The sequence below is a fragment of the Populus nigra genome, chromosome 6 (assembly GCF_951802175.1).
Source record: "Populus nigra chromosome 6, ddPopNigr1.1, whole genome shotgun sequence".
In the NCBI taxonomy this organism is placed as follows: Eukaryota; Viridiplantae; Streptophyta; class Magnoliopsida; order Malpighiales; family Salicaceae; genus Populus; species Populus nigra.
In genome coordinates this window covers 1227654-1255523 of record NC_084857.1, presented here as the reverse complement: position 1 = coordinate 1255523, position 27870 = coordinate 1227654, and the positions used below count along the sequence as shown (strand labels likewise).

General features: G+C 34.5%; 5 protein-coding genes across 6 annotated transcripts; 3 read left to right on the top strand and 2 right to left on the bottom strand.

Annotated features, from left to right (window-relative positions):
- The first annotated feature begins 901 nt into the window (after positions 1-901).
- On the top strand, positions 902-6924 carry LOC133697189 (3-phosphoinositide-dependent protein kinase 2-like). The gene is made up of 11 exons (XM_062119600.1): positions 902-1668; positions 2494-2674; positions 2817-2869; positions 3267-3368; positions 3437-3545; positions 3631-3709; positions 3907-4072; positions 4774-4908; positions 5026-5192; positions 5948-6170; positions 6490-6924. The coding sequence occupies exons 1-11, from the start codon at positions 1477-1479 to the stop codon at positions 6571-6573; spliced, it is 1491 nt and encodes a 496-aa protein (XP_061975584.1). The 5' UTR covers positions 902-1476; the 3' UTR covers positions 6574-6924.
- A 1729-nt stretch (positions 6925-8653) lies between these two features.
- Positions 8654-10662, bottom strand: LOC133696343 (uncharacterized). Its single transcript, XM_062118515.1, has 4 exons — positions 10371-10662; positions 10164-10283; positions 9864-10094; positions 8654-9206 (listed from the first exon to the last, which is right to left on the bottom strand). Exons 1-4 carry the CDS (start codon positions 10566-10568, stop codon positions 8811-8813), a joined length of 945 nt encoding a protein of 314 aa, XP_061974499.1. The 5' UTR covers positions 10569-10662; the 3' UTR covers positions 8654-8810.
- A 1848-nt stretch (positions 10663-12510) lies between these two features.
- LOC133696341 (mRNA cap guanine-N7 methyltransferase 2) lies at positions 12511-16646 on the top strand. Of its 2 annotated transcripts, none has more exons than XM_062118514.1 (11): positions 12511-12661; positions 12758-12836; positions 12934-13022; positions 13112-13183; positions 13271-13380; positions 14040-14162; positions 14255-14347; positions 15372-15440; positions 15531-15619; positions 15719-15816; positions 16068-16646. In XM_062118514.1, exons 1-11 carry the CDS (start codon positions 12560-12562, stop codon positions 16242-16244), a joined length of 1101 nt encoding a protein of 366 aa, XP_061974498.1. In that variant the 5' UTR covers positions 12511-12559; the 3' UTR covers positions 16245-16646. The 2 variants fall into 2 exon arrangements, with proteins under 2 accessions (XP_061974498.1, XP_061974497.1); XM_062118513.1 differs by having other exon boundaries at positions 12928-13022.
- Positions 16647-16907: 261 nt separating this feature from the next.
- LOC133696001 (pyruvate kinase 1, cytosolic-like) lies at positions 16908-23213 on the bottom strand. The gene is made up of 16 exons (XM_062117997.1): positions 23002-23213; positions 22505-22601; positions 22120-22217; positions 21477-21632; positions 21113-21190; positions 20737-20868; positions 20111-20191; positions 19849-19920; positions 19655-19744; positions 19041-19185; positions 18733-18821; positions 18537-18632; positions 18325-18392; positions 18027-18126; positions 17834-17893; positions 16908-17322 (listed from the first exon to the last, which is right to left on the bottom strand). Exons 1-16 carry the CDS (start codon positions 23065-23067, stop codon positions 17170-17172), a joined length of 1581 nt encoding a protein of 526 aa, XP_061973981.1. The 5' UTR covers positions 23068-23213; the 3' UTR covers positions 16908-17169.
- A 1535-nt stretch (positions 23214-24748) lies between these two features.
- Positions 24749-27110, top strand: LOC133696360 (uncharacterized). The gene is made up of 2 exons (XM_062118532.1): positions 24749-25151; positions 26643-27110. The coding sequence occupies exons 1-2, from the start codon at positions 24852-24854 to the stop codon at positions 26778-26780; spliced, it is 438 nt and encodes a 145-aa protein (XP_061974516.1). The 5' UTR covers positions 24749-24851; the 3' UTR covers positions 26781-27110.
- Positions 27111-27870: the final 760 nt, after the last annotated feature.

Here is a 27870-nt window from a genome sequence, read left to right as displayed (position 1 = left end):
TGGATCAATTTACCTGATCTAAACTAGTTTAATATCATTGGAATGTATTCCAGAAACATGACTGAATTAATTTACCTGATCAAGTGAATTCCAATGACATTTTTTACTTTTTTTTTTAACTAGAATAATATTATTTTATTTTTTAAAAAATTAAAATAACATTTTTTAGAATTAATCTGGATTAACTTACTAGGTTTGTGCATCAAACATTAAACTACATTTGATAATTTATAAATGTATCAACATGAGAGTGTAAATAATTCATCTAAAACTCCATTTTAAAAAACTTGTCATGGTCGAAAGAAAGAAAATATATAAAAATATAAATAAATTGTTAAAAACTCAACTTTAATTTTATGGTACAAAATAATTAAATAATGCTCTACCTATTAGTCCCCTCCTCCTTTTATAAAAAATATATATTTTTTAATTTTATTATTTTTTTCTTGTATTTTTTTTGAATAGTTATATAAATGTTCATTAAACTAACTAGATTAATTAAATTACTTCAAAATAATATTTATATAATTTTATTTTAAACTTGAATTAAATAATAAATTAAATTGATAATTGTTTTTAATTTTTTAAATAAAATAACTAAATTACTTTTAAATCGATCAAATTAAGTGAGTTATATTATAATAAGTTATATATAATTTAATTTTAAAATAACACTCAGATCAAATCAAATAATTCCTTACATGCCAGAATTTTTTTTTTATATTAAAAAATATTGATACGAAACATAACGTTTAGCTAAAATTGGGAAAACCCAAAAGTTCAACAAATCCAGTGAAAGTCATGCCCCAAATTTCTTATCTGACGTGGCAACAAAGTTTTCTGACACCATTAAGCATTACCAAAACTAAAGGGTCTAATCTCTAATCCCAATCCCAATCCCAATCCTAATCCTAATCCTATTCCATCTACTCTAGAGCTCTATAGATAGAAAACCAAGAATGAAAAAGAAAAACAAAACAAAAGAAAAGGACGAATGATCTCCATCATTCAATCCCATGTGCCCATTCTCTCTTCTCTTCTCTTCAACCCCCACACCCCCATCTCCTCCATCAATTTCCACACACAATCCCCTTAACTTCTCCTCCTTTCTTCAATTGTAACGACATTCACTTTTTAGTGTTTAGAAATTTTGCATCACCAAAACATCCTTGAAGCTCACAACTTTCATGCACATATACCCATGTTGCAAGAAAAAATAAACACATATTTCTTTAATTCCTGTACAAAATACATATACATGGAAAGAATCTTATTCACTTTTCTTTATCAGAGATGAGAGCATAAAGACTCCAACTTTCCCTCTGATTCTGATCCAATAAAGGGTTCTCTTTTGACTTGAAAAACTCACCTCCCAAGATTTGTAGAGAGAGAAATTTTGGTTTTTGTATAGAGAGAAAGTGGGTTTTTGTTAATATTTATTATTATGTGGAGATAATTTGATCGAGAAAGAGAGAAATGTTGGAAATGGAGAGGGAGTTTGATTCAAAGTTAAGAATTCAAAGCGGCGATCATCCTTCTTCGTCATCTAATAACAATAATGGGAGTGTGCAGAGATCTAAAAGCTTTGCATTCAGAGCACCTCAAGAGAATTTCACTATTCATGATTTTGAGCTTGGCAAGATCTATGGTGTTGGGTCTTATTCAAAGGTTTGATTTATTTTTTTGTTTTTTCTTACGTGGGTTTTGTTGGTCTGTTTTGTTTCTTATTCTAGATTGGTGGTTTGTGTTGTTTGGTTATAATTATGGCTAAAGTTTGTATCTTTTATTCATTTTTTCTCTCATGGGAATGTCTTTGATTTATAAGCCTATGCTCGTACTATCATGATCTGATAGCAGCTTGTAAATCTAATTTGTTCCCTGTATAATGGAAGCTTATATTTAGGAGCGACAGATGTATACTTTCGAGTTGTATGAAGAATGTTTTTGGTTCTGGCTCGGGGGAGAAATTTCATTTGAAGGGGATGATGGTTTGGCGAATTTGAATTTCTTTTGTTTGGTTTCCGGGAAAGTTGAATGAAGATGAGCAAACGAAATTTTAAAACTCACCCTTAATTCTGTCTCTACTTCTAAGAAAACGAAGCTCTAGGTTCGCTTTGATGCTGATATCGTTGTCTTTTTCTCGGAAGCCAAATGGAACATCAGAAGTCTGAGAGGTTTATTTAATTCCCCTCTGGGAGCAACTGTCTTACTCTTACAAGTGTAAGTAGGGCCTTTTAGTTGGTTGGATGGTTGGTTTTGCTCATGTTATAGGTGACTGGAGAGAGCCTCAGCATACTGACCCTTTAGTTGCACCATATAATGAGCTAACCTCCCCCTCCCTCAAATGCCTCACTCTGAGGATTTCTGATGAACGTTTAATGGGAAAATGAATTTTGTTGTGGATATTATGTAGCTCTTATATTCCAGCTCCCTTTTTTTGCTTTTGAGCTTCTTCTAATGAATGCCGAGTATCAAAACTAATGGACTTATCAGGTAGTGAGAGCAAAGAAGAAGGATACAGGAACAGTATATGCCTTGAAGATCATGGACAAAAAATTCATCACCAAAGAAAATAAAACAGCTTATGTTAAGCTAGAACGCATTGTGCTTGATCAATTGGACCATCCTGGAATTGTGCGGCTCTTTTTTACATTTCAGGACAATTATTCTCTGTGTAGGTATCCTGGTGGCAATTCATCCAAGTTTCCATGTTCTTGGAATTGATTTTTTTTACTTTAACAACACTGGCTCTCATAAGTTTTTTTTTTAAGTTGGTTTATCTTTTGAGGTCCGTCTATTTTGATTCTGTTGGGCAGATATGGCACTTGAATCCTGTGAAGGCGGAGAACTTTTTGACCAAATAACTAGAGTGAGTACCTATTAAGAACTTTTCTGTGTTCTTTATTCATTTTGGAAAAGTAAATCCTATAGTTTGTCCAAGTTGTCCCAATTTTTTGAAACATTTTGTCTTATAAAGTTAGAATCTGTATTTTGCATTGGTGCCTAATGCAATAAATTTTTCCTGTATTCTTGTATTATTTAAGAACTTCACATCATTTTGGATATAAATAGAAATTAACTTATGGTTTTCATCTTCCATATAGCTTATATTCAAATAAAGTTGCTCTTGAAACACTTTAGAGTGATTGCATAATGCAATGCACATTTCTTTATTCACTTAATATTCAGCAGAATGTCCTTCATTTTTTTTTTTTGCTGCATGTGATTTATTTTGTTATGAAATATCTATTTTATTGTCTGTGCAGAAAGGCCGTTTATCGGAGGATGAAGCTTGCTTTTATGCTGCAGAAGTTGTTGATGCTCTTGAATACATACATAGCATGGGATTAATACATCGAGATATAAAGGTAATTTCCGAGTCCATAGCTCTTTTTTCTATATTTGGAAACTGAGCTAAAGGCCTTTTGAATGGCAGCCAGAGAATTTGCTACTTACTGCAGAAGGACACATTAAAATTGCTGATTTTGGGAGTGTGAAGCCCATGCAAGATAGTTGCATTACTGTCCTTCCAAATGCGGCTTCAGGTAATACTAGAACTTATCATCTACAATTGTTCATTATGTTTTTTTTAGCTGCATGTTATTTTTCTTACTTTGGTCCTCTGTTCAGACGATAAGGCTTGCACATTTGTGGGAACAGCGGCATATGTCCCTCCAGAAGTCCTTAACTCTTCTCCTGCAACTTTTGGGTAAGTGACTCCATATAAATCCAACCAGATAAATTTTATTATTGGAATAAGTTTTAGGTGTGTTATAATTGTTTTTTCCCTTTGTGTTGGGGTGAGGGGGTGTCAATATTGTTTTTCATGGTTGAGCTTATTTCCAATTTAATGAAGTCTTGGGTATGGGGGATAACCTTTTTGCTCTTTTGACCACATTCAAACAGAAATGACCTCTGGGCACTTGGCTGCACTTTGTACCAGATGCTTTCAGGGACTTCTCCTTTCAAAGATGCAAGTGAATGGCTTATATTTCAAAGAATTATTGCCCGGGATATAAGGTTTCCTGATTATTTTTCAGGAGAAGCAAGAGATCTCATCGACCACTTATTAGTAAGCTACAAAGCTCTCGTACATTAGACTTTAGATTTTTTTCAAGCTCACTGTTTTTTTCAAGCTCACCAAACTTCATTCTCCTTTTTGTTCTATTCTCTATCTATAGATAAAACATCCCTGCTTGGTCAATGGTAAGAGCTTTGCTATTGCAGCACAAGCATTTCCAGATTCAAGTTTTGAGATCATATTACATGACTATAGTTTGGTGTGGCCTTTAACTCATTAAAATCGCACAGTAACAATGGCTAGGAAACCCACGGGGTACGGTCTACTACATCTGATATAGTGGGTTTCAGGATGATCTAGAGGTCTGGGAACAGGTTGGAAGATGTGTGGGCTTACTCTCTTTGTTTAGTGCATGGATGGATCCAAGGGGGGCTGGGGCTAAGCTATCCTCTGTCCCTACTAAAACATTGTAATTTAGTCCTTTACTTTACGTTCAAGAAGATATCACCTTGGCCCCTCAAAATGAAAATTTTTTGGTTGTTTACAGCATCTATTTGTTTGTGTTAACACTGAATGCCTGGATGTTAATGCGATTACACTTTCAAGGCACATGACTAATGACAAAGGACAAGGTCATATCATGGTGGTGCATGGTAGCTGGTCTCCCTTGGAATAAGATGTGAAATTTATAAGCCTTAACCTTATGAAGTTCGTGATTTAGGCCTTTGATCTTCCATCTTACAATGTTGTAGGATATAGATCCCAGCAGAAGACCTGGTGCTGGACGTGGTGGGTATGCGGAGCTCAAGAACCATCCTTTCTTTGAGGGAGTTGACTGGAAGAATTTAAGAGGAGAAACCCCTCCTAAACTTGTTTCGGAGCCAATGGTATGACAACACTGCTTTAAAGTATTATGGGCGAAGGATTTCAAAATTCCTTTGCATTTCTCCTCTCCAGGCTAATAATCTTTAGACTTCTAATCTCTTTCCTTACTCATGTACCAGGTGCAATCAGGTGACAGTGACCATGACTCTGGGTCTCCATATAACCCTACACATGCTGGAGACAGTTCTTTGACACAAAATGATGGAAATGCTGGAGTCTCATCATCTGCTGAAGCAACTGCTCACATAACTAGACTTGCTTCAATAGACTCCTTTGATTCCAAATGGTATTGGCTTAACACCTTTTACTCTATGCACATGTCTTGCCTCTATACATGCCCCTTTTCTGCTTCTCTCTACAAGTCTGATTCTTTGCATGCAAAATATCTTGGCTTAAACCTTGTGAGATATATTTTTTGAGATTCTTGTTGTTGCCTAACACGAGTCTTGGAAGTCAAAAGAACGTGCAGAGGATATGGTTCTACTCAACCGCCATCCAAGTTGGAACTAATATTTTTATTTAAGTTCCTTGCATTCCTTGCCTTGTGCACCTAATCAATTCCTTAGATTTATGTAACCTTTGAGTTCATGCTTGGAGTAATTCAAGTCGAGGAAAGATGGACTCTCTTCTGAACACACAGAGGATATGTCTTGACATACTGGATTAAATTGGAATTTTTTTGTGTGTTCACCGTACACCCTTCCTGAACCTAAAGGATGGTTTTGACATTAAAGTTGAAGCAATTTTTTTTTACTTTGACCTCAAGGAAGTTAACCATTTAACATCACCAAAAAGCTGGTACAGCTTGTTTCTTGGAAGAAATTTAAATGACCAGTCCTGTGGTTGCAGAGGGCCTTTAGTCAGCAATATAGGTTGACTTGTGTTGGTTGATTTGCTTCAATCTTCTCAAAAGCTTCAAAAGAATGCCGCTATGAAGTTATTTTAATTGACAAATCTTAAGTGGTGGTTTTTCTTTTCTCTCTTCCTTGTTTCCAGACTACTTGGAAGTATGTCTAACATGTAGGATATCCATGTTACCAGGCAACAGTTTTTGGATCCAGGGGAATCTGTTCTTATGATCGCAATGGTGAAGAAATTACAGAAACTGACAAGCAAGAAGGTGCAGCTTATCCTTACCAACAAGCCAAAGTTGATTTACGTGGACCCTTCAAAATTAGTGGTGAAGGGAAATATAATTTGGTCTGACAATTCTGATGACCTGAGCGTCCAAGTTGCAAGTCCTTCACATTTCAAGATCTGTACGGTATGCCTCTTTTACCATGTCATTTCACTGATTAAATCGTTGGCAGTTTTTTCATTATAAATCAGTGCCATATCCAGACCCGGGTGACATTTCATGGAATCTCGGGCTCGCAAAATGATGAAAATGCATAAATAATTTGATTTTAGGAGTTCAGACCTCTGCTACATGGCTTTTTGACCCTCTTCCTATACAGTGATGGTTTGATTAAAAATTCCAACTACAGGGGATTATTCACCAGTTTATATCCCTTCATTCCCCCCACCCTTCACCCCTCTGCATTTTCCCATCATTTTTCTGACGTAGTTATGTGCTCATTCAGCCGAAGAAGGTAAGGTCATTTGAAGACGCGAAGCAGAGAGCATGGCAGTGGAAAAAGGCAATCGAGAGTCTTCAAAACCAGTGAAAATCTGTTTGTGGATGTGACAAACATTCTTTGTTGTTTTGATATAGCAGAGGAACTTCGGGATTCTTAAAACAGTCGACACCATAACGATTATTTATTATGTGGAAGAGATTCGAGTAACAAGTTTGGCTTCTTCAAGGTGCAAAGCTGCCCCATCAAGCTCTCCTCATCTCACTTGCTTAGAACTAGCTTTGCAATGGGGGCTTTTCTGTGTTTTATGCTTTTAATGGAAGAAATGTACAACGCAAGTCTTGATTGCTCGGTTTGTAGGGGAGGGCTACGGTTCACGACTTACTGGATTTTAAGTTCCAAGCCACTAATGAAAAGTATGAGATGTTTTACAGGTGAAAATTTATCCTCACCATGCCTTGTGTGCAGATTACGAGGTCTACAATGACTGGATTTCGTTATGGAAACATGTCCAGAAAATTAAGAATAAAATAAAAATACTGATGTAATCTGAGCAAATAAACATTTTGATAGCTACTGTTGGAAAAACCCAACAGGTACATATCAGGCATGTGCTTGGTATGTATGGCTCGAGTTCGGTAGCAGCTGCAAATCACGTTTCTCTTCAAAAATTCAGAAACCATAACTAAAATCTTTTAATCTCTTGATTCTAAACGCCTGCAGGTAGGATGATTGTATAGCTTTTCAACCGAGGAGTTGCCATTTTAATTCCTTGGAACATGTCTTTAATTTCTCTATTCTTTTTTCACAAATTTAAATTATTATTATTTGACTATATATATATATATATATATAAGCGCTTGATTTTACACGTTAACCCTTGTTTGTATTAGCTTTAAATTTAAGAGCAATCCCATCTCTCACTCAGTTAAGGATATCCCCTCGCATTTAAACATAAAAGTTTTGAATGAAGCTATCTTGGTAAATGATTTAGTTAATTCTAAGTTAATTTAAAACTATGTCTGTTTCAGTAATTTTTTAAAAAAATTAAAATAACTTCACTTAGAAAAGAAAAAAAAACCAAACTTGTTAGATCTCAACTTATATTTTCTTAAAAGTAAGGTAAAGGTTACTTTTTAAAATAATTTTTACTTAAAAAAAATAGTTTTTAAAATTTATTTTTAATTTCAGTTTCTTGTAACGTTCATGTCTGTTCCCAAATCCCAAGTCTAACTTTAATCCCACATCAGGGTCAGGGCACATGAGACTTGAAATACGTGTTTGCTACAGTCCAAAGGAATTTTTGGAAACAGAATCACTATCCTCAGCACATTGCTATGTGAATTACATCCTGTTCATTTGCTAAAAAATAATTTTATTAAAAAATAAATTTTTAAAAAATAAATTTCAAAAAAGTATTTTTCAATGTTTAATAATATAATTAAAAATAAATTAAAAAATATTTTCCAGTATTTAGTTATGTTATGAAAAACAAGTTAGAAAAAAACTTATTAATATTTTATTTTTTTCAAGTTTATTAAAATAATAAGGAACAAATCTTATAAATTAAAAAGTTGAATAAAAATAAAATTGAAAAAAAATATAATTTCATAAATTATCTCAGATAAAATAAATAATAATCAAAATAACAGAGATCAAATAAAAAATAAAAAAAATTAAAAGATAAAGAAATTAAAATAATAATAATAATTAACATTTCATACATTATTTCAAATAAAATAAGTAACAATTAAAAGAATGAGGACCAAATTTGATACATAAAAAATTTCAATAAAAAAATGATAAGGAAAAAGCAAATAACAATTATAAAAATAAGGACTAAAATTAATATAAAAATTAAATTTTAAGAGATGAAATTAAAAAATAAATATTCAAAACAAAATATATATAACAATCAAAAGTTTGAGGATCAAATTTGATATAATCAGCAAATAATGATATTTCTAAATTTTTCATAACTTCTGGAAAGTGTTTTCCGCCCAAATTTTCAAGGAAAACACTTTCCTGAAAACCAAACCAAATTTTTCTTTGATTGGAAAGTATTTTTCATTGACCAACTTTTCTAATAGCAAATAAACACATGAAAGTTTAGAAAGTGATTTTCCGGAAACCGCTTTCCGAAAAATAAACACAGCCAAAAAAGAAAATATTTTCTTGAAAACCAAGTCAAATTTTTCTTTGACTGGAAAGTGTTTTTCGTTGACCAGAAAGTGTTTTCCGTTGACCACCTTTTCTAATGACAAACAAACACAGAAAAATTTAAAAAATAATTTTCAAAAATTACTTTTCAAGAAACAAACATAGCCTCAAGTACTAGGATTATTCTGGACCTCTTTGACAGCTAGAGGTTCATACCATTGAGGACCAAATCCAGCAGCTTTCCTTGCTTCCTCGTTAAAGGGAGGCTTCAATGGTCCTCTGAAGTGTGTTCTCACTATAGCATGAAATTTCTGAATCACCTCTTCATTCCCCTCCGTAGAAATTTCAGTTTCCTTGTCTCCATTTTCTTCAGATGACAAGCTGTCTCTACTTAAAGCTGGAGTTTTAGACCTCAAGCATAGATACTTAAACCACTTCACTCCAGCTGCACAATGGGTTATCTCTTCTGGATAAACTACTGTCTCCAATAAATCGGCTGTTTCGTTGTCACCTCCATTGCGGAATCGAGATATGGTTGTTGGCAGCACATCAAGTCCCCTGGCCTGCATGTTAACCAAAATCAATAAATCAAGCAGCATACATAAATGTGATAATTGGATAATATAAGGCTAAAGTTAACTTCAGGTTTTGCATAAAATTTTGAATATATGTTTACCTTTGTCCGTATGATCCATAAGTTTTGTCATGTAGACCACTTCAATAAAATTGTCGAATCTACTTCAGCTAAAATATACTTTTTCAAAAAACAAAAGGAACTTCTTTATCAGAAATACAAATCTGTGCGTTTATACACCATAAAAAACAATAAATTGGAAGCAATTTCAACTTTTGATGTTGATGCTACTTGCATTCCATTAAAACGAGGTTTTTTTTTAGCTCACATTAACAAAATAACCCAGCTAGAAACTTAATCATGAAAATGGCAAAATTTATTGCACATGTCTTTAAAGATAGCGCATGGGTCACATGCACATGCTTAAAATTGCAAGGGCCCGTAATTAAGCAGATAATAACATGCACAACCTTTAAATTTGAGTTGGACGCACATCTAACACATACACGTCTCAATGAACTTCGCTATTTTCACAGATAAATTTCTATGTGTGCTATTTTGCAAAATTGTTTTGGCCACTGTGCTCATTAACAAAAAAAAAAATCTTCAAACAAGGCAGAGAGTAAGTGAAAAAACAATCACGCACCTCGTGAACACAATGCTCTATTGCCAAACGAGCTAAAAGGTCCTTTGAAGTAGCAATGGCTGAGTCCCACAAGCCATCATGAGCTGGTAAAGCCCCATAAGAAGAACCCAATTCTTCAAGCCGTTTTGCAAGAAGATTAAAGTGTCTGCCCTCGTCTTGCGCAACCTTCACAAAATCCGTGAAGAACTCTCTTGGCATTCCCTCTTGCTTACCAAACCGAGCAATTATATCCTACAACAATCTCCTTCATAAATACAATAACAACACCAAATTATGAAGCCAGAGAGAGAGAGAGAGTACCCAAGACAAGTCAATAGCCCAACTTTCAGTATGCACAAGACTATGCACAATAGCCTGCCTACTCTGCAAGCTACCAGCTTTCCCAAGCTTTGGCATCAAACTTGGTGAAACCAACCTTACCTGCACCACATTTCTTTTCACTTAGTCATATCATCGAACATTTAATAAGCATCCAGAAACACCAAGTATAACACATAAGTGCGTTACATTAGCGAGCCTGGCGGGGCGATCGGGTACGGGGAAGTCGAGGGAAGGGTTGTAAGCCTGAAAAATGGACCCTTGTTGCCATTTAGAAGCCACTAAATCGCCTAGCTTTGCCTTCTCGAATGGGTCCCCTGTGTTAAGTACCCTTAGCGCCGCTTCCACTAGCGTCTCGCTCTCTAATTCTGGCTGTCGCCTCATCATCACTGTCTCTCGCTCACTCTATTTACTCCTTTTATTCTTATTGTTTTATTAGATAGTAATAAGAGAATAATTATTAAACTTGTTCCGGGTTGACCGGATAAGAGCCTAAGTTGATCCAGTTAAGAGATCAGGTTTTAGTTATATAATACAGTTTAACTTGGTATAATTTGAAAAAATTAAAAAAAAATATTTTAAATTTTAATATTTTAAAATAAAAAAATAATTCATTTGAATATAAATTATATTATCTTTTTATTTTAAGTTTAAATATTTATATCATAAAAAATTCTTTTCTCATATTAGAATTTTTTTTCGTATAAATATAAAGTATGTATATTAATAGATTTTCGATCGGATGTTAAATTTTTTTATTTTTTATTTATATAATAAATTTTAAAATAAATTAATTATCAAGAATGAAAAGATGATATACCGACAACGCATATAATCTTAAACCAAACAAAAGGAAAACATCTAATTAACCCCCTGTACAACCCTTATGCTTCCCGAACCTTCTGTTTTTTACCATTTTAGCTTCTCCACGAAAACTCTATTGGACACTACGTTGTTACGTGGAACACCCACACAGAAAAATTTGTTCCGCCTCTAGAAAAATGTGGAAGGTTATGAATTGGTTTTTTTTGTCTGTTAAGAAAAAAAATTACTCTGTTACGGGAAACACCTACACAAGCAAATGTCTTCCATCTCTAACAAAAACAGGGAGTCTAGGTGTATTCCAGCTCTATAAAGATATGTCAGGCTAGTTATTTGTAGATTCATTTTTTGGTTTTGTTTTTTAAAAAAATTCTCCAGTCTGTGGCACCGGGTCACCCAGTTCATGGGTTGACCCGACATGTCCAAGGTTAGGTTAATTATTTTTAGACTCGGTCAAAATCTTGAATCATTTGGATCCTTAACCTATCAAGATGAGTTAGGTTTGATAAATATTAATAAGAGTATATTATTTTATTAGACACTAATAAGAGTATTCCTAATAACTAAATTAAAATACTTATAGAATATCATACAATAAAAAAGCAGAAAAAAGAAAAACATCTTAGAGAATAGTTATTTTATCACTTTAAAAAATAAAAAATATTTCCTTTTAGTATTATCACCACTTTTCAATTAGGGTAGACAAATAAAACTTCACCAAACTTCTGCTAAAAACAATTTTTTCCCTGTTGGAGTAGAAAAATAGAATAAAACACTTGGAAAAAAAATATTATTTGAGAAAAATTAAGGCGCTTGAGAGAAATTATTAGTTGATTTTTCACAAGCAATAAAAAAATATAAAAAATAAAACATTATTTGAAATGCATTTAACAAGCTAAAAAAACAAAATAAAAAACTCAAGAGTTACTATTAGTTGAAATATTTATAAAATAATAAACACAGGATATTTGAATAATATTAGGAGCTGGAATATTTTTTACCAAACAAAAGGAATTATTAGTGAAATATACTGGTCTATTTATATCATTTTTTTCATTGTTTATTTTATTGAACATGAACAAATTTATGTGCTGCATAATTATTATTATTATAATTAACATGTAGGTTAAATCAATGGACTTTTATGATCAATATTTGTTTGAGCAGCGAATTAGGTTAGTCTAATAGGTTTGAATTGGGTTAATTAGATTTTATCGACTCTATTTAACTTGAAATCAAACCCAAATTATATTCCAAAATTTTAAGTAAAATTATTATGAACCAAACCATATCCTAAACAGTGAATACCATCATTAAAAAAACAAAAACAAAAACAAAAACAATACAGAACACAAGTCCTGGTCCAACGACACGACGTCCTATATCACACCGACTCCGCGTCTTCGATTGACTCTTATGGGCTTCAAGTCGGGCCCAACCTTAAACCCTGAGGGAAAAGATAAATAAATAATAAAAAAGAACAAATTAATTAAACCCTGCTCCATTTCGAGAATTTTCATCGGAAAATTGAGAAAGCTCAAAAGAAATCGAAGAGGATGAGCGGGTTTCCGATAACGAGAACTGAGTCAACTCACCATCGACTCTACGAGTTCGCTAAATCTGCCATCATTAAAATCTTTGCCCACCCCTATGCCACTGTCAGTAACACTAACCCCTCTCTCCACACACACACACGCACACACACACATATTTGTCTGATTTGGATTTTCTGTTTTCTGGTGTTACACGTGAAGGTATGTGATTTGTATTGTGGAGGAGGAGTGGACATAGAGAAATGGGACGCTGCTCAAATCACTCACTACATTGGAATCGGTCTGTTTTTCTTTTTTCTTTCATATACAGATTAATTAATGTATTATTTTTTGGTATTTTATTAACGATAATGTTAATGTTAATGGCGTAGATGTAGCATCATCAGGAATAAGTGAAGTAAAAGAAACATGGGAGAGTCTGAAGAAAAATTACACTGCTGATTTCTTTCAAGCCGACCCTTGTTCTGTATGTCCTTTTTTTTATATACTATTTTTTACGTTATTTTGCACATTGTTTTTCACCAGCTTGACTTCAAAATGTTTTTTGTTTGACAGGAAAATTTTGAAACCCAGTTGCAGGAAAAGGCCAATCAAGCTGATTTAGTTTGCTGTTTGCAGAATTTGCAGGTTTGAAGTTGCTAAGAATGTTAATGATTTTTTTTCTTACGAGGAATATTTAAGTGAGAAATGTTTTGTTATAATTGTTTTTTGCAGTTGTGTTTTGAGACCGAGGAGAGTGCAAGGAAGCTTCTGCATAATGTGGCGTCGTTGCTTAAACCGGGGGGTTATTTTTTTGGTATTACTCCTGACTCATCTACCATATGGTATGAATAAATGATCATTGAAGAAATGATGCCTTTCTCTCTGTGTGTTTGTGCTTCTGCATGTGCGAATCTGTATGTTACAAATTTGCTTCTTTTTAGTTTGTTGATTATCATATCCGGATGGATTATTTAAATCTAGATATTTCTTTCAGGTATTGATAGCAATTTTGAATAAATCTTTGCTGGATGATTTACTTACACATCATTCTTTCTACCCAGAACAAGGTTCATGCTATAACCAATGGAAAACTTTTAGTGGGATTTGGTTTTCTCCATGTCAATTGCCTTTATTTAATAGTAGTTTGAATAATGAAATTGCACAGGTGAATCATTGAATAGCTTAAAGTTGAAATTCTTTTTTAGCTTGTTCCATACAGAACAGAAGTATCTTAACGACTATTGCTGTGGTCGTTGGTGGTGTTTCTTCCTCCAGAATGTACATATTAAAAAATTCCAAGCTTTTTTCCTCGACTTAAATGGCTTCTTGATCTCCGATTCATTCCATCTCAAACTTTTTTTGTGCCTGGACTGTGAACTTTTGTATATCTGGGCTGCAGTTTCCATCTTTATACTAATCACAAGTTTGAAACTCTGTATGAGATTTTTCTTTTAGAAAAAAGGGAATTTTAGATGGTGTTTTTAACGTTCCATCCATGCAGGGCAAAGTACCAGAAGAATGTTGAAGCATACCACAACAGAAGCGGCAGCATGAAGCCAAACATTGTTCCCAATTGCATTCGATCAGAAAGCTACATGATCACTTTTGAAGTAGAGGAAGAGAAGTATATACATGTTTAAGAAATGAGCTTATTCCCTCATTTTTTTCTTGGATAGCTTTGTTCTGATTTGCCTCCCCCCCTTCTATTAAAACCAGGTTTCCATTATTTGGGAAGAAGTACCAGTTAAAATTTGCCCACGACATCTCTGCAGAAACCCACTGCTTGGTACATTTTCCAAGCTTGATAAGGTTGACTCCTTTCTTCATAACCTGTCATGAGTTCACCTTCATTATAAATTGCTTTAATTAGTGTAATCTCTATATTGCCTAATGAGTTTCTGATGCAACTCCATGTTTGCGTTTTATGTGGACCCATTCTATGGCCAGCACAAATGACTTACTTGATAACGCTACGCAAAGGAGTTTTTATGGAATGTAGTTTTTTTAAGAGATAAAAGAGTTGGGTTTAAGGACTCACCTAACCCCATTACACATTCTTTTCCTACCCCCTTCTGTTTCTTTCTTTGTTCTATCTTGAGCAATCCATTGCTCTGCTTCTGAGTGTCCTCATCTCAATCAGCTGGTGTTCCAGTCTGCTTAAATCTAAAGCTAATACCAGAGGATTCTAGTATGTCTCTCATGACAAGTAGGATGTGTGAAAGGAATGGAATACTGATTCCAGTAAGTGTTAATTGCCTAAATAAAATTTTTAAAATACATCCAAGTCATCTATATGTCCATTGTTGATGTTGTTGCCTGAAATCTATTTCATTCTCACCATTTATAGTCTGAATCTCACTCCATATCGTAGTAACTAGTTGACTCATACGGAGAAGATAACCTAAGAGAGAGAAGACAAAAAGAGGCATTGAAGATGGTTGAGTAGAGAGAAGTAAACATTGGGAAGGATTAGGATGCATGTAATATGATGGCTGATTCTTTTATCAACATATAACCTTTTTGTTTGAAAAAGCGTCAGACCCCAATTTCTCCAAGTATATCAATTGGGTCATAATGCTGGGCTGCTGGCATTGGGGACCATTCTGTTTAATTGAAAACTCAATGTTTTCTAAAACTGAAGTTTTGGATCTCCTACAATGTTTCTCTTGAGTAATTGGCCATACATTTTTTATTCTGAAGCATGGATGGATTGCTGTGAACTTGTTTTTTTCCGGCTGAAATTTTGTGGGTGTTTTTGCTATTCTATCCTAATCATATACCTTTTATGCTAAGCTTTAAAAATCCTTATGCTAGAGTCTCTGTGTGCATCTAGGTTGGCCAGGGAAGCTGGTCTGGAGTATGTGGAAATTCAGAACTTGACAGAATTTTATGATGATAATAGGTATTTGACTCTGCATTATTGTGTGTTTTTTATTGTTTCTAGTGCCTTTTTATATATGCACTGCTGATTTCTGCTTTTTCCTCTTCAAAGAACTCAATTTGCAGGTATGATAATGAATGCTGGTCTGAACCTGGTGGATCCTAGAGGGAGACTTCTTCCTCGATCATATGATGTCTTAGGTGTGGCATTTAACTTATTTTCTCAGAAATTACAACTTAATTTCCTATGTTATCACTTTATTCACACATTCTCACCCTTTTGGCATTTCCATTCTGCAGGCCTATATACTACATTTATATTTCAGAAGCCTGATCCAGATGTTGCTCCCCCTCTTACCACCCCACTATTACAGCATGATGGTTACACTATTGATGAGGCAAGTATTTATGATTTTAGCGAAGGCTACATTGAGCGCATCTTCATGCAATGCAGCATAAATGATATTTTTCATGTCATCTAATCAAGGGGAATTCTTAGCGTGTTCTATTACCAAGGATGTCCACACGTAAACTCCTTCAATTATAGCCTCATCTCCGCCCATGAACAAAAATTCTAATCCTTGTCGCTGTGTTTTGGCTCTCCGATGTCTTATCCTTGTGATTCACTTGGGTTGCTTTTGATGTTCAGAGCGAGTGGCAAGCACCTGAGTGGCAAGGAACCCTATGGAGAGACGATGAAAAGAATGCACATCCAGAGCAGCAGCCTCCTCCTCCTCCTCCACCTCTTGGACTTGGAAAGATTAGTGAACAGAAGGGGATATTGGGTCCTGGCCCGGCAGATTTACGTTTCTCAGAGGCACTTTGACCTTTTGGTGGTTAGAAGCAAGCTAGAGGGATGTTGCATGCGATGCAAGAGGGGAGCTTCGTGGAGTGTATTCGTTAACTGTAACCCGACTGTGAACAGGACAAACCCATGCAAACCTGTAATGTGTGTAGCCTATGCAATTACAACCAATGAAGTGTTCTTAGTACACTTTGACATTACTGGCCCTGATGGATCAGTAAAGGAAATAGAAGGATAAGATTCAAGCACTTGGAATAACGTTTTAGGAATTCGATCAGTAAAAGAAATAGAAGGATAAGATTCAACAACTTGGCATGACTTTTTAGGAATATGATCATTTGCAGAATGTCGCATGAGAGTTGCTATACGGTGTCTCTTTGTGTACTAGGTGATTATTTAATTTTATCGAAAATTCCTTGGACAGTGGATGTGGATAAGATTCAACAAAATTTGGTATCATTCCAAATTATTATTATTATTATTTGAAATTTTGTTAATATTTCATGTTTAAGAATAATTAAAAAACGCTTCTTTTATCTCAAAAAACTTGGACAGTGGATGTGGATTTGAGTTTTTATTGGCAAATGAAAAATCTCAACTTAAAGTACTAGAAACTGATTTTTTTTTTATCAAAACTAGGATTTTTTTTATCAATGATAATGAGCAGATTAAACAGAGATAATATTTATTCAAAACATAATACTTCAAAAATGAAAATAGTACATGTTTTAACGTTGCACAACCCCTAATAGTTGAGGGGCAAGAAATGCCATCAAACCATAAATATCTTTAGCCCCATTTGAATTTCCCCTGCTCCTCCATTTGACAAGTTACCTTGTACATACTAAATACTCGGTTACACATGCCTGTGTTCTCTTATTTTATAGCATATAGATGGGAGCTGCCAAAAACTAAGATTTCAAGCCAAATGAGACGCACATTGGCTTTAATCTTCAAGCTCAAGGATCTTCACCACATATGAATCTCCAAGCTTTTGGCAAACAACAACCCGGTCATGCGGCTTTATAAAACCAGCTGCCTTGCCACGATCTAGAGCAACCTTCAGAACTGATTCATTTGTTGCATTTGTAGATTCAGCCTGCAAAACCAACCACGTTCCCATTTGTTAAAAAATAAGTTCATGATGATATGTCCCCTGTCATTCTTAGTTGAAAATCCCTGTGAAACAGGGTGAGTAAAAACTCTAGTGACACAAGATGACCCGAGGTCTGTGAAAGAGCTACAACCTGTAATGCGTTGATTATATTTTTGTATACCTTCTACCTATTTTCCCTGTAATAGTCAGTGGTTACCTACATCTAGACCCCATATTTGCCCTTCGTCCTTTGAAATGCATGCAAAGGCACTTTGCTGGAATGCCAAGAGAATTAAAATCTATATCTGAAAATTATGGTCATGATATGACCTTTAACCTTTAACCTCCATCTCAAATATCAATTATTGGAAAAATTCAAAGAAATAGCATATTAGATCACTAAAATTCATTCCACAAGACCTTTCTTATCTTGTCATTCTGAAGAAGAAGAAGAAGAAAAGTGGGAACTGATAAAAACATAAACTTGCAATCATGTAATGTAATGCGTGCTTACTTGGTGTCGAGGATCAGCAAGCATAGGAAAAACTCCCCTGACAATGAGTGACTGCCTTGCCTGCCAGAAAATTATTAGAGGATAAGCTTCAAATTCAATTAGAGGGGGGTGTTGAAACAATGGAGCACCAAATTCAACAGAAAATTATCCCCTGCACTGGAAGAAGATATAACCAATCTAAGCAATAACATACCTCAAAAGCACCAGTAAAGGACCAACGCAGTTGATCAGTCTTTACCCGAGGGATAACAACAGATATAACAGGCGTTATGGGCTTGTACTTTGCAATCAACCTGTATTAATACATGGAAGATTAGAAAGTCTCAAGTTCTGAAGAAATTGGCGTGTCATCTAAACAACAGTTCATTTGCCCAATTTAATAAATCTTTCAAAATAGACTTCCAAGATACCTAATCACTTGCATTTGTATTCAAATAAACATAGCGCCAGAAAAAGAAACTTAAGAGGAAAAACTATGAAGAAAGAAAAACCTTGCAGCTCTTCCAGTAGAAGTGAAGCACAAAATTACAGAAGCTTTAACCTTGATAGCTGCACGGACCTTGATAACCATAAAAGGGAAAGGATAAAAATAAGTAAAGGAAGGAATACCACAGTGGAAGTAATAAACAATTTGTAAGGAAGGAATGCAAACAATGTTCAACTAAATAAGCAAAAAAGCTAAATTGAAACATTATGAAAATACCGCAGTGGAAGTAATAGACTCCAAATGGCTCATTTCATCTCCTGCATATTTGACAGTTCTTTTGTAATACAAATCATAATTGAAAACCTTCTCTGCCTGCAGATGGGAATTTAATTAATCAGGGGAATAGATTTGGAAATATCAAGAGAAAATGGAGGCAAGGACGGATACTCGATGAAAACAAGAGAGAACTTACCTCAGCACAAATTTTCCCAACTGTAGAGATGGTCTCAACTGGATACAATCCTCTCAGGGTTTCTGCACCTAGAAGAATTGCATCACTCCCTGAAGAAACAGAAAAACACATTAAAATACTTCTGTTAGCCTGTGGTTTGCATAATATATGATACTTTCAGCTTACTTAGCAAGGCTAGAAAAATGAGGTATCAAGACTGCTATATTCTGGTGTAAGAAGTTAGTACTTCATTGTCCAGAACGGTATAATTACATGCAACAAAATTTACAACCGAGAAACACAATCCACGCAAGAATTTTGAAAATTACCATCCAATACTGCGTTGGCAACATCAGTTGCTTCTGCACGAGTAGGTCTCAAATTCTCTGTCATACTGTCCACGACACGAGTTACCACAGCAGGTTTTCCAGCCATATTGCACTTAAAAACAGCAGTTTTTTGAAACATAAACACCTGTAAAATGCAGATAGCAGGACAGTATGGTTGGATTCTGTGTGGTAGTCCATTTCAGGACTCAATAAGCCCTAAATGCAAATGCATGTTTACTGATGGTCTCAAACTAGATAGGAACAACATGCTAATTGCCTACAGTCGGTTTTTATATCTATCCTCATTGGCAGGATTGGCATCACAGGAAATCGTACCTTTTAATGGCCTCCAAAAGCTACTTAGATGTCCCACTTGAAAAAATATAATATGAAAAGTAAACCCGTAAAAAAAAAGATTGATACAGCATGTTGCAGTGTAGCACTCTCCATTTCCCATTTATCTTCTATAAATTGCTATTATGCAATCCTTACAGACTGTTGTGTTACAATATCAGATGTTAACAAGAAATCCTAACAGACTAGTATATTTTGATGACAGGTGCCTATGATAACTTGCACATATTGAAAGTTCATCAATCAGATTTCACACCTACCTTCTCTGGTGGGAGATCTATCCCCAAATTTCCACGAGAAAGGATGATACCGTCTGCTTCTTCAAGGATCTCATCAAAATGAGTTAATCCCTGCAGGAAATACATTAGAATTATGGCTGTTGGAACCTAAAATGGAATTTAAGCACAGTACGATAAGGAATGGCATATGATAGCAGACAAATTACAAAGCTCACCTCTACATTTTCAATTTTCGCAAAAATTTGAGTCTGATAGAGGTCGCCCAGTTTAGAAAGAAATTCACGTGCCTGTATAAAAGCATTACCAGCTTAATTTTATACTATAAAGGGGACAATGAGGAAAATATAGATGCAGCAAACCTCGATAAACACAAAGAGATAAAAATGATAAGGACAAAATGATGGGAAGAGGTCAAAGCAATTTAGTTTACAATGAAAAGAGATAGCAGACAATAACTCTCAGCAGGAAAATCCTTACATGACGAACATCTTCAGCATGCCTGGTGTATGAAAGTGAGAGGATGTCTATGTTGTTTCGAACACCCCATGTGCTTATAACCTGATATTGATCATGAAAATTTCATCAAAGCACTTAATGATATCACAATAGCAGTAAGCACTAAATTTTCAAGGGAGCATGTCACCAATCCTTCATATAGTTGGCACCAAAATTACTCGTTAATAAAAACAATAATATGATTCTGAAGCGTTAGTTCCCTAGGGTAACATATGAGGTAAGAAGAATGAGGCTTTATTCCAGTATAAATGATGGAAGCCAGCACTGATCAGTGTTAAGAAATGAGAAGAGGTTAACACCAAACACCCTCTGCTGTCCATTTCTTATTCATTCAGGGTGCTCGGCCGGTGCTCCTTTCTCAAACCAGAACAACTCTGAACGTTAGGGAGGGAAGACCACCTGAGCGAACCGACTTTGTCTTCCCTAGATCCGCACTGGTGATAATAATAAGGTAAGAGGAGTAGTGATCTAGGTATCATTTCTTATTTTTTTAGAAACAAAGTATCAGTATACTCTTTTAAAACAACAAATTATCTCATCATACTCAATTAAAACAACAAATTATTTCATCAAGCAGAAAGAATCACCTCCTTATCTTTGTCAGTGAGAGTAGGCAGATCAATATGGATTTGAGAGACATGCAAAGTATATAGTGGCCCACTCAAGGTAGTAGAATTCTTTACCAAGCAAACAACATCCTCGCCATTTACTTCAGTGACCTGCATCATCATGAAATTGAATTAAGAAAATGTTCTTTTTTGGAAGTTGAATCACGCCATTATCTTTCGAGTACAAGTCTGCTGGCTTGTTTGTTCAAAGAATAGTTTTAATTGAAACGGGTTGGCAGCTAGCAAGCAAAGTAATTGCTTTCTCATCCTACATAAGTGATATGATTATGATCTGTGAAAGGCATGCTTGGCGTGAAAAGTAGGTGACATGACATGCCTCAATGAAGTTACTTACCTCTAGCCACACAGAAGTAGTTTCACTTCCTGTAAAGAGGTATTGACCTATAAAAATTGTGTCTCCCTTCTTCACTGCCTGCAAAGACCATACCAAACTCCAGCTACAGAAATTGTACAAAGGCATTGACAGATGACATGAACCCATGTCATAAAAAGAAAAAAAAAATGACTTACAAAAAATTCAAAAGAATCAAAGGATGACTTAGGAAACTGAGTTAACAAAAATACTTGACACGTACGCAGACATGCACAAGGCACCTATAGCTATGTTTTAAAGAAACTGCACAAACATTTCCAAACATAGATGCAAATGCCAAATGAAACCGGAATTAGTCTATACAGCATGTAAAACAGTTACTCACCGATGACAACCCAGTAAAATTTATGGGTAGCAGACTTGAAGTGGCTTCTTTGTCCTGATCTGGTGTTAGGACAACAAAGCTATCTTCCAGAAGGGATATCGGGCGCTCAGTTTTATTGATCACCTGTAACTCTGGACCCACAGTATCAAGCATTACCTGAGATTAAAACCAAAAAAATTAGACAGTAAAGAAAGTCATAAGATTTGGCTATTAAATAAAGTGAAAACCCAGCATAAGGAGAATAAAAATCTCATTATCTCAAGCGCATTGGTGAAAGACTTGAAGGACATTAAAGATTGAGCTATCAAAGTTGAGATCACTTCAGTAAGAGAGCTGTATTTGTGTCAAGTGCCAAAACCACTTGAATACATTTCAACATGCATCATGTACTTCTTCAACACATCCAAACTTCAAACTTTTGGAGACGCATTAGATGGTTCTGCATACTTTTTTTGGATATAAAAGACACAGAAATTGACCTTTTTTTAGACACACAAAAATTAAGTAAAGATGAGGAACACATATCTAGTTATCATTCAGCCACGGTAAGATGCGAATTTCCATCCATGCCTTTGCATCAACTTTAGATAGCTAAATTAGGTATTAATATAGCTTAAACTGAATCTAATAAAGATAAGTTTACCCCGCAGAGTTTCTTGGTACTCTTGACAGCTGCTTTCAGATTATCCAATGTCTCTTGATGGTATTCAGTATCACCCCATGAAAAATCAAACTGTGCCACTAAAAAAACGGAAAAGCATTTTAGATCAACCCTCAAGAATAGGCATATTATAATTATAGCGTGCTTGGTCTCAAAGAAAATCAAAGACTAAAGATTGGCAAAATGTTTGTCTTCTTTCAATATTTGACTCTTAGTGTGAAGTGACACCTGCATTTCCCCTAAGCCAGATATAAATTTTGGACAATTTCCTATAGCCAAAAAACAAAAAAGGATCCAAAAAAAATAGAGGGGGGGGGGGGGAGCTTTCAATATTAAGATGTTAAAAAAGATCAGATGGGGGCAATACCAGACATTCCTGCCTTCAGACAATTAGTTATTATCTCCACAGTTCGAGATTGTGGACCAAGTGTGCCAACAATCTTTGTCCTTGCAGGAAAGAAACTCTGCAAAATCCAAAATCAGAAGAATATAAGAAATCATAGCTCATATTCTCTCTGAAAGCTAAGCCCCGCTACTTTTTTTAATCTTTTCCCTTTTGATCTCCACAGTAAAGAAGAATACAACGAATCCAAACACGTCTCAGTTCCTAACATTTTCTCAGCAATGAAACAAATCAATGAAGATTAAGAAACCCCAAACACTATTTGTCTTCTATACTTTTTCTTGAATTTTCTTGGTAACCAATCAAGAAATCAAAGTACTATTTTTGACCGGTTAAATAAACCAAGAAGCAAGAAATAACATTAACAAAACAAGCAAAGAGAGCTTTCTTGAGCTATTAGAAAGAAAATAGCGAGAGCTCAAAAATCAAGGCAAAAGCAAGTAAGCTTGAGTACAACTTACAGGTTTTGATGGCTCAAGAACTGAAGCCAACCTCATGTTCTCTTCAAGATTCAAGTGCGGATTCATTTTCTGAGAAAATACGAAGAATCTCAAGAAGAAGAAGAAGAAGAGAGAGCAGTGGGTTGACGGTAGTGAAATGAACAGAGAGATTGCGTGATTATTGTGGTACTTTCCCTTGCTGGTTTGCTCTGTTTATTTATAGTTTTCTTTCGCTTCATCGAAAATGGTATGGAACGAACGTTGTTTTTTGAAGCTGGCACGTGGTATTTCCATAAAGCATGTGACATGTTACCATGGATTATGGGTAATTAGTTGGCTTCATGGATAAGTAATTCGTTTTTCCTTTTTGGCCAAAAAGTAAAAATTTATCTAACACTTTAAATATAATACAATAAATTAAACTTAATACTCTTATTCAGATTTTAAATTAAATTATATTTAATTTATTTCAACGTAATTTTTTTTATTTGACAAGTTAAAAAAACAGTTTAGATTAACCATAATTAATTTGAATAGACCCCATTCGATCTATAAACTCTACTAATTTCAATTATTTTTTTATTTTATTATATAATAAAAAATAAAAAAAAACCCTTCTGTTTATTAATTTAATAAGAACACGATGAAATTAAAATAAAAATTAAAAGATAAAAAAGCGCGGGTCCAAGTGGCACCGCATGCCTGAGCCAGTTACCATGAGAAAACACAATTTTTTTAAAACTCAGGAATTAATTTTTTTTACCATCCTTTTTTTCCTCTCTCTCTAATGGAAAAGATTTTAATCCTACTAGTAAAACTCATAAATAAAACATGAAAAAATAATAATTAAAAGTGTAGCCGACAAGAGAGATGAAAATGAAATGCAAAGATCGTACTAGAAGCATAGGAATGTTCAACACTCACCAGAGACGCGGGCCTGGTATCTTCAGGAAACCAAGCCAAAACCTCCCGCTCTGATTATTGAAGTCCTGAACTTGTTTTCTCTACGCAAACAGAGCCAGAGAAACAAAGAAATTGCACCCAATCATTCTGTGCTAACAACCATGGCTGAGAACAACAAGGCTAGGAGCAAGAAAGATGGCCAAGAAAAAGAGCCCAGGAGCTTGTTTCTGGTGTTTCGAAGATTTGAGTTCAAGTTTCCTCCAATATTTAACCTATCACCCAAAGCTGATGTTGATGCTATTAAGTTGGAAGAGAAAGAGAAGATTACAGGTAATAAGCCAGCTGATGTTGTAAAGTTCAGTGATCCTAAACCATTAGCCCCTCCTCCATTGAAGGTTGAAGTTGAAGAGCCTGGAATTAAGCATCCCTTAATCCTTTTACCAGTGAGTACTTCCCTTATTGTTTCAAGTAAAACTCTGCTAATAATAATAATAATTTATTATTGTATTTACTTTGCTTTGACAAAACTATTCTCTTTATTAGATTTCGTTTCATTCTAGAGGTTATGTAGAAACACTCATCCTCCCTCTTAAATCAACACAAGGTACAATTTACTGAATTTAAAATATATAAATAAAATTAACGGGTGAAAAACGTTGTAATTAAAAAAATATATCATTTAAGTTTTTTATTAAAAAAAATATTATTAGAAACAACATTGCTTTGACTTGACCGAAGATGCTGACATTATATTTCACAAAATATAAGAATTGTGGAAGAAAAAGAAAAGAAAAGCCACATCTAATGCATAAGTTAATGTAATTATCTTATTTTTTTTTTTACCATTTATTAAAATATTACCTCTTTCCCATCACTCATCACGTGCTCTACTCTGCTTTCTCCGCTCAACTACAAAACCCCAAAAACCCTGAACAATCCTTCCACGCCCCAAATCCTCTCAGAAAACAATGGCGGAAACTGAAAACAGCAAAATCGTGACCCAAAAAGACAGCTCTCAAAAACCCAGAAATCTGTTTTCAATTTTTCCAAAGTTTGAGCTCAAAGTTCCTTTCTTTAACAAGCCAGTCCCTCTGGCTAAAGAGGAACCGAAAATAGCAGTAGTTATTGAAGGAGGAGAAAACGAGAGTGGAATTCAGAAACCCAATATTGTCAGCTTCCCAAATACTCGTTCTTTAGTTCCTTCATCGATTGAGGTTGAGGTTGAAGAGGGCAGTGGAAGGACTCATAATCCTGTGATCATTTGGCAGGTCTGTTGATGTTTCTGTGTTTTGTCTCGGGGTGTTATAAAAAGTGGAAAAAATCGTATAGCATTTAAATTTGAGGTGTAGGGCTTTTGTTTTGTTGTAAATTTTTTTTTTTGTGAAAATTAGGGATCTTTTTATTTCCATGTAGTTTTATGGGAAATCATATGCTAAGATGAGTTAGAAAGGAATTCTGATTATTATTATTTTTGCAGTGTATGGGCATAGATTGTTAGAAATGTAGGAAACAAGAGTGGTCAAGTATCACAGAAGACGAGGGAGTTTGTAAAGTTTATTTTCAAGATATTTTGTTTCTGCAGCATGGTCTTCTTGCTGGATGCTAAGCATTTACCATTCAAAAGTGGAAACTATCTGATAGCGAGCTCTTATGCTGGGTAATGTAAATGTTGGCATTTGAAAGGTGTTTGCTTTGATAAATAGTGAAGGATTAAAGTGTTTATGGGTTGATTGAGATTTGGGTAATGAAACCTTGGATTTATATGACAAAATCTGAATGAATTTATGGTTATTGTTAGGAGAGAATATGGTAGCTTAATTCAAACAGGTAGTGAAGTTAACGTGATTGTGAAATTAGGTTAGAGAATGTATGAAAGGAAGGGAATTTCTGAATGCAGGCTATGGTATTCTCATCTAACCCGTGAGCTTCTGTAGATAGGAAAAAAGTGGTAGTGTACATCTCTCTTCCACTCAGGCTATGGAAATTATGGAGTACTTGAAGCTTATATAGTCATTTATGCGAAGCCAGTGGTCCTCAATTAGTTTAGCTTTTGACTGACTTGTTCTTTGGGCATGTTGTTAGTGACTTAATGAATTTCCTTTCTAAGTTTTCACTTCTGTACTATAGTTTGTTGAGTTTCTCATGTCCACCATCTTCAACCTTCTCTAGCTACTATTAATCAATGATGTTGATTTTCTGTCATTGATTCTTGCGGCAAATCATCTTCTTCTTCTTTTTTTTTTGAACAGACACCTTTGTATGCTGATATGTATGCTAGCATGCATATATACTTATGATGCTGTTGAACTTCCTGTCACCACTCCCTCTCCATCCTCCTTAAATCTTTCTTGCTTTGAAAACTCCAGTTCCCTTTACATCTGTACAAGATCCCACCTAATTGTGCCGTGTAAATAATCTTTAAGACACTTGTGATTTGATTTTGTGATGTTGTGATGTGGGGCTGTAATCCTTATAATCTTCATATATATCCTTCTGTTGGAATTGTAACTCAAAAGTCTCAAGCAACTAATAGAATTATCCGTTGCTTGTCTTTTCCTCTTTTCAAGAGGAATAGAATGCTAAGGTTTTAGTTTAGTTTTGTCCGTATCTCTTGTAATGGGAGCAGCCAGTGCTGGTCATAGCTCCTTTGCCAGGAGACCAGTTCTCTTCACCTTTCACTCTACTGTGAACCAAGACAGCAGATGCAGTAATTTTATTTTTATTTTTTCAATTAATTGAATTAGCTAATCTGCTTTCAGGTGTATGCACTTGGAGGGTTCATTGTTTTGAAGTGGATATGGGCAAGGTGGCAGGAAAGAAACGAGAGAGCCAAGAAGGCATCATCTGATGACGATCAGTCAAATGACGGGTATCAATCTCCAGCAGACGAAGAATGATTCCGAAGAAGCGTGGAAATAGAACGTGCAATTTTTCCTTTCTTATCTCAAATTCTGCCTCTTCTCCTACCTTTAATGTGCAGTTGAACATCGACCGGCTGTGTAATTTGCTTATCTGATTTCCATACACTTAATGACTGGATGCTAGGTGTCCTGTCACTTTACTTCTTGTGCTTTCTTCACATACCCTAACAAGGGAAACACTATCCTATCTCCTCCAACTGGTATTTCAAGTTTGTGTTGAGAGAGCGTTGGGGGAACTGTTTATATTGGTTTCTTGGTGAGAACTAAAGCACTCACCAAGCCACTATAATATATAACCTTTCATTCTGTAGTGTTCAAAACCCTCTTCTATGAGGTAATTTTGGAGTTTTGAAGGCCTAATATGCCAAAAATGAAATTGGTTGAAATTATTTATTTTATTTATTTTCTTAACTCAATTGTGAATGATTTGTGGTTAGATTTAAGACTTGTTCTCGTCGCAGTCATCTCAAGCTTATATAAATGAATCGAAGATCGAACATCTAATTTATTTTTTATTCGATAACTAAACTGAATTTTTTAATAACTAAATTGAATATTTTTATATAAAAAAATTAGAACTAAAATAAAATCAAATAAAAATCAACCGATCAATTTAGGTTTAATGATTTTATATTAAAAATAAAAAATTATATTATTTTTTGGATTTTCTTTTAATTTTTAATGGATTAGATTCGGATTTAACTCGGTTTTTTTGGGTTTAGTTTGATTTTTTAATTTCAAATTTATAAAACCAAAATCAAATTAGTTGGTTTTTTAAATATTCTAATAAGTTTTTTTTTACAACATCATTTTTAAAAATATATATATTTAATTTTTTTGATTTAATTAATTTTTTAATTTTTTTCTTACCCTTATCCCGTCGGTCGTAAATGTGTCGATGACAATGCTATGCTCTTGATACCAATTTCTTGTAAATACATTGAGATTCTTTCACGTTTTGGTCATGTGTTTTAAATCTAAATACTTAAATTTAAGTTAAACTGACATGATTTAATGAATGGTAAGAAATAATAATAACTTGATTTATTTTTATTTATCTAACCTA

What these genes read in the sequence shown, in the direction of transcription:
- LOC133696343 (XM_062118515.1), bottom strand. Translation starts at nt 10,568, where the DNA reads ATGATGAGGCGACAGCCAGAATTAGAGAGCGAGACGCTAGTGGAAGCG. An exon ending in GCCCCGCCAGGCTCGCTAAT is followed by an intron (nt 10,284 to 10,370) that starts GTAACGCACTTA and finishes AATGTGGTGCAG; the next exon opens with GTAAGGTTGGTTTCACCAAG. An exon ending in GGGCTATTGACTTGTCTTGG is followed by an intron (nt 10,095 to 10,163) that starts GTACTCTCTCTC and finishes AGATTGTTGTAG; the next exon opens with GATATAATTGCTCGGTTTGG.
- LOC133697189 (XM_062119600.1), top strand. Translation starts at nt 1,477, where the DNA reads ATGTTGGAAATGGAGAGGGAGTTTGATTCAAAGTTAAGAATTCAAAGC. An exon ending in GACTCCTTTGATTCCAAATG is followed by an intron (nt 5,193 to 5,947) that starts GTATTGGCTTAA and finishes CCATGTTACCAG; the next exon opens with GCAACAGTTTTTGGATCCAG. An exon ending in CACATTTCAAGATCTGTACG is followed by an intron (nt 6,171 to 6,489) that starts GTATGCCTCTTT and finishes GTGCTCATTCAG; the next exon opens with CCGAAGAAGGTAAGGTCATT.
- LOC133696001 (XM_062117997.1), bottom strand. Translation starts at nt 23,067, where the DNA reads ATGAATCCGCACTTGAATCTTGAAGAGAACATGAGGTTGGCTTCAGTT. An exon ending in TCACTGACAAAGATAAGGAG is followed by an intron (nt 20,192 to 20,736) that starts GTGATTCTTTCT and finishes GATCAATATCAG; the next exon opens with GTTATAAGCACATGGGGTGT. An exon ending in TTGGGAAAATTTGTGCTGAG is followed by an intron (nt 18,633 to 18,732) that starts GTAAGTTCTCTC and finishes TCCCATCTGCAG; the next exon opens with GCAGAGAAGGTTTTCAATTA.
- LOC133696360 (XM_062118532.1), top strand. Translation starts at nt 24,852, where the DNA reads ATGGCGGAAACTGAAAACAGCAAAATCGTGACCCAAAAAGACAGCTCT. An exon ending in ATCCTGTGATCATTTGGCAG is followed by an intron (nt 25,152 to 26,642) that starts GTCTGTTGATGT and finishes ATCTGCTTTCAG; the next exon opens with GTGTATGCACTTGGAGGGTT.
- LOC133696341 (XM_062118513.1), top strand. Translation starts at nt 12,560, where the DNA reads ATGAGCGGGTTTCCGATAACGAGAACTGAGTCAACTCACCATCGACTC. An exon ending in TCGATCATATGATGTCTTAG is followed by an intron (nt 15,620 to 15,718) that starts GTGTGGCATTTA and finishes TCCATTCTGCAG; the next exon opens with GCCTATATACTACATTTATA. An exon ending in ATGGTTACACTATTGATGAG is followed by an intron (nt 15,817 to 16,067) that starts GCAAGTATTTAT and finishes TTTGATGTTCAG; the next exon opens with AGCGAGTGGCAAGCACCTGA.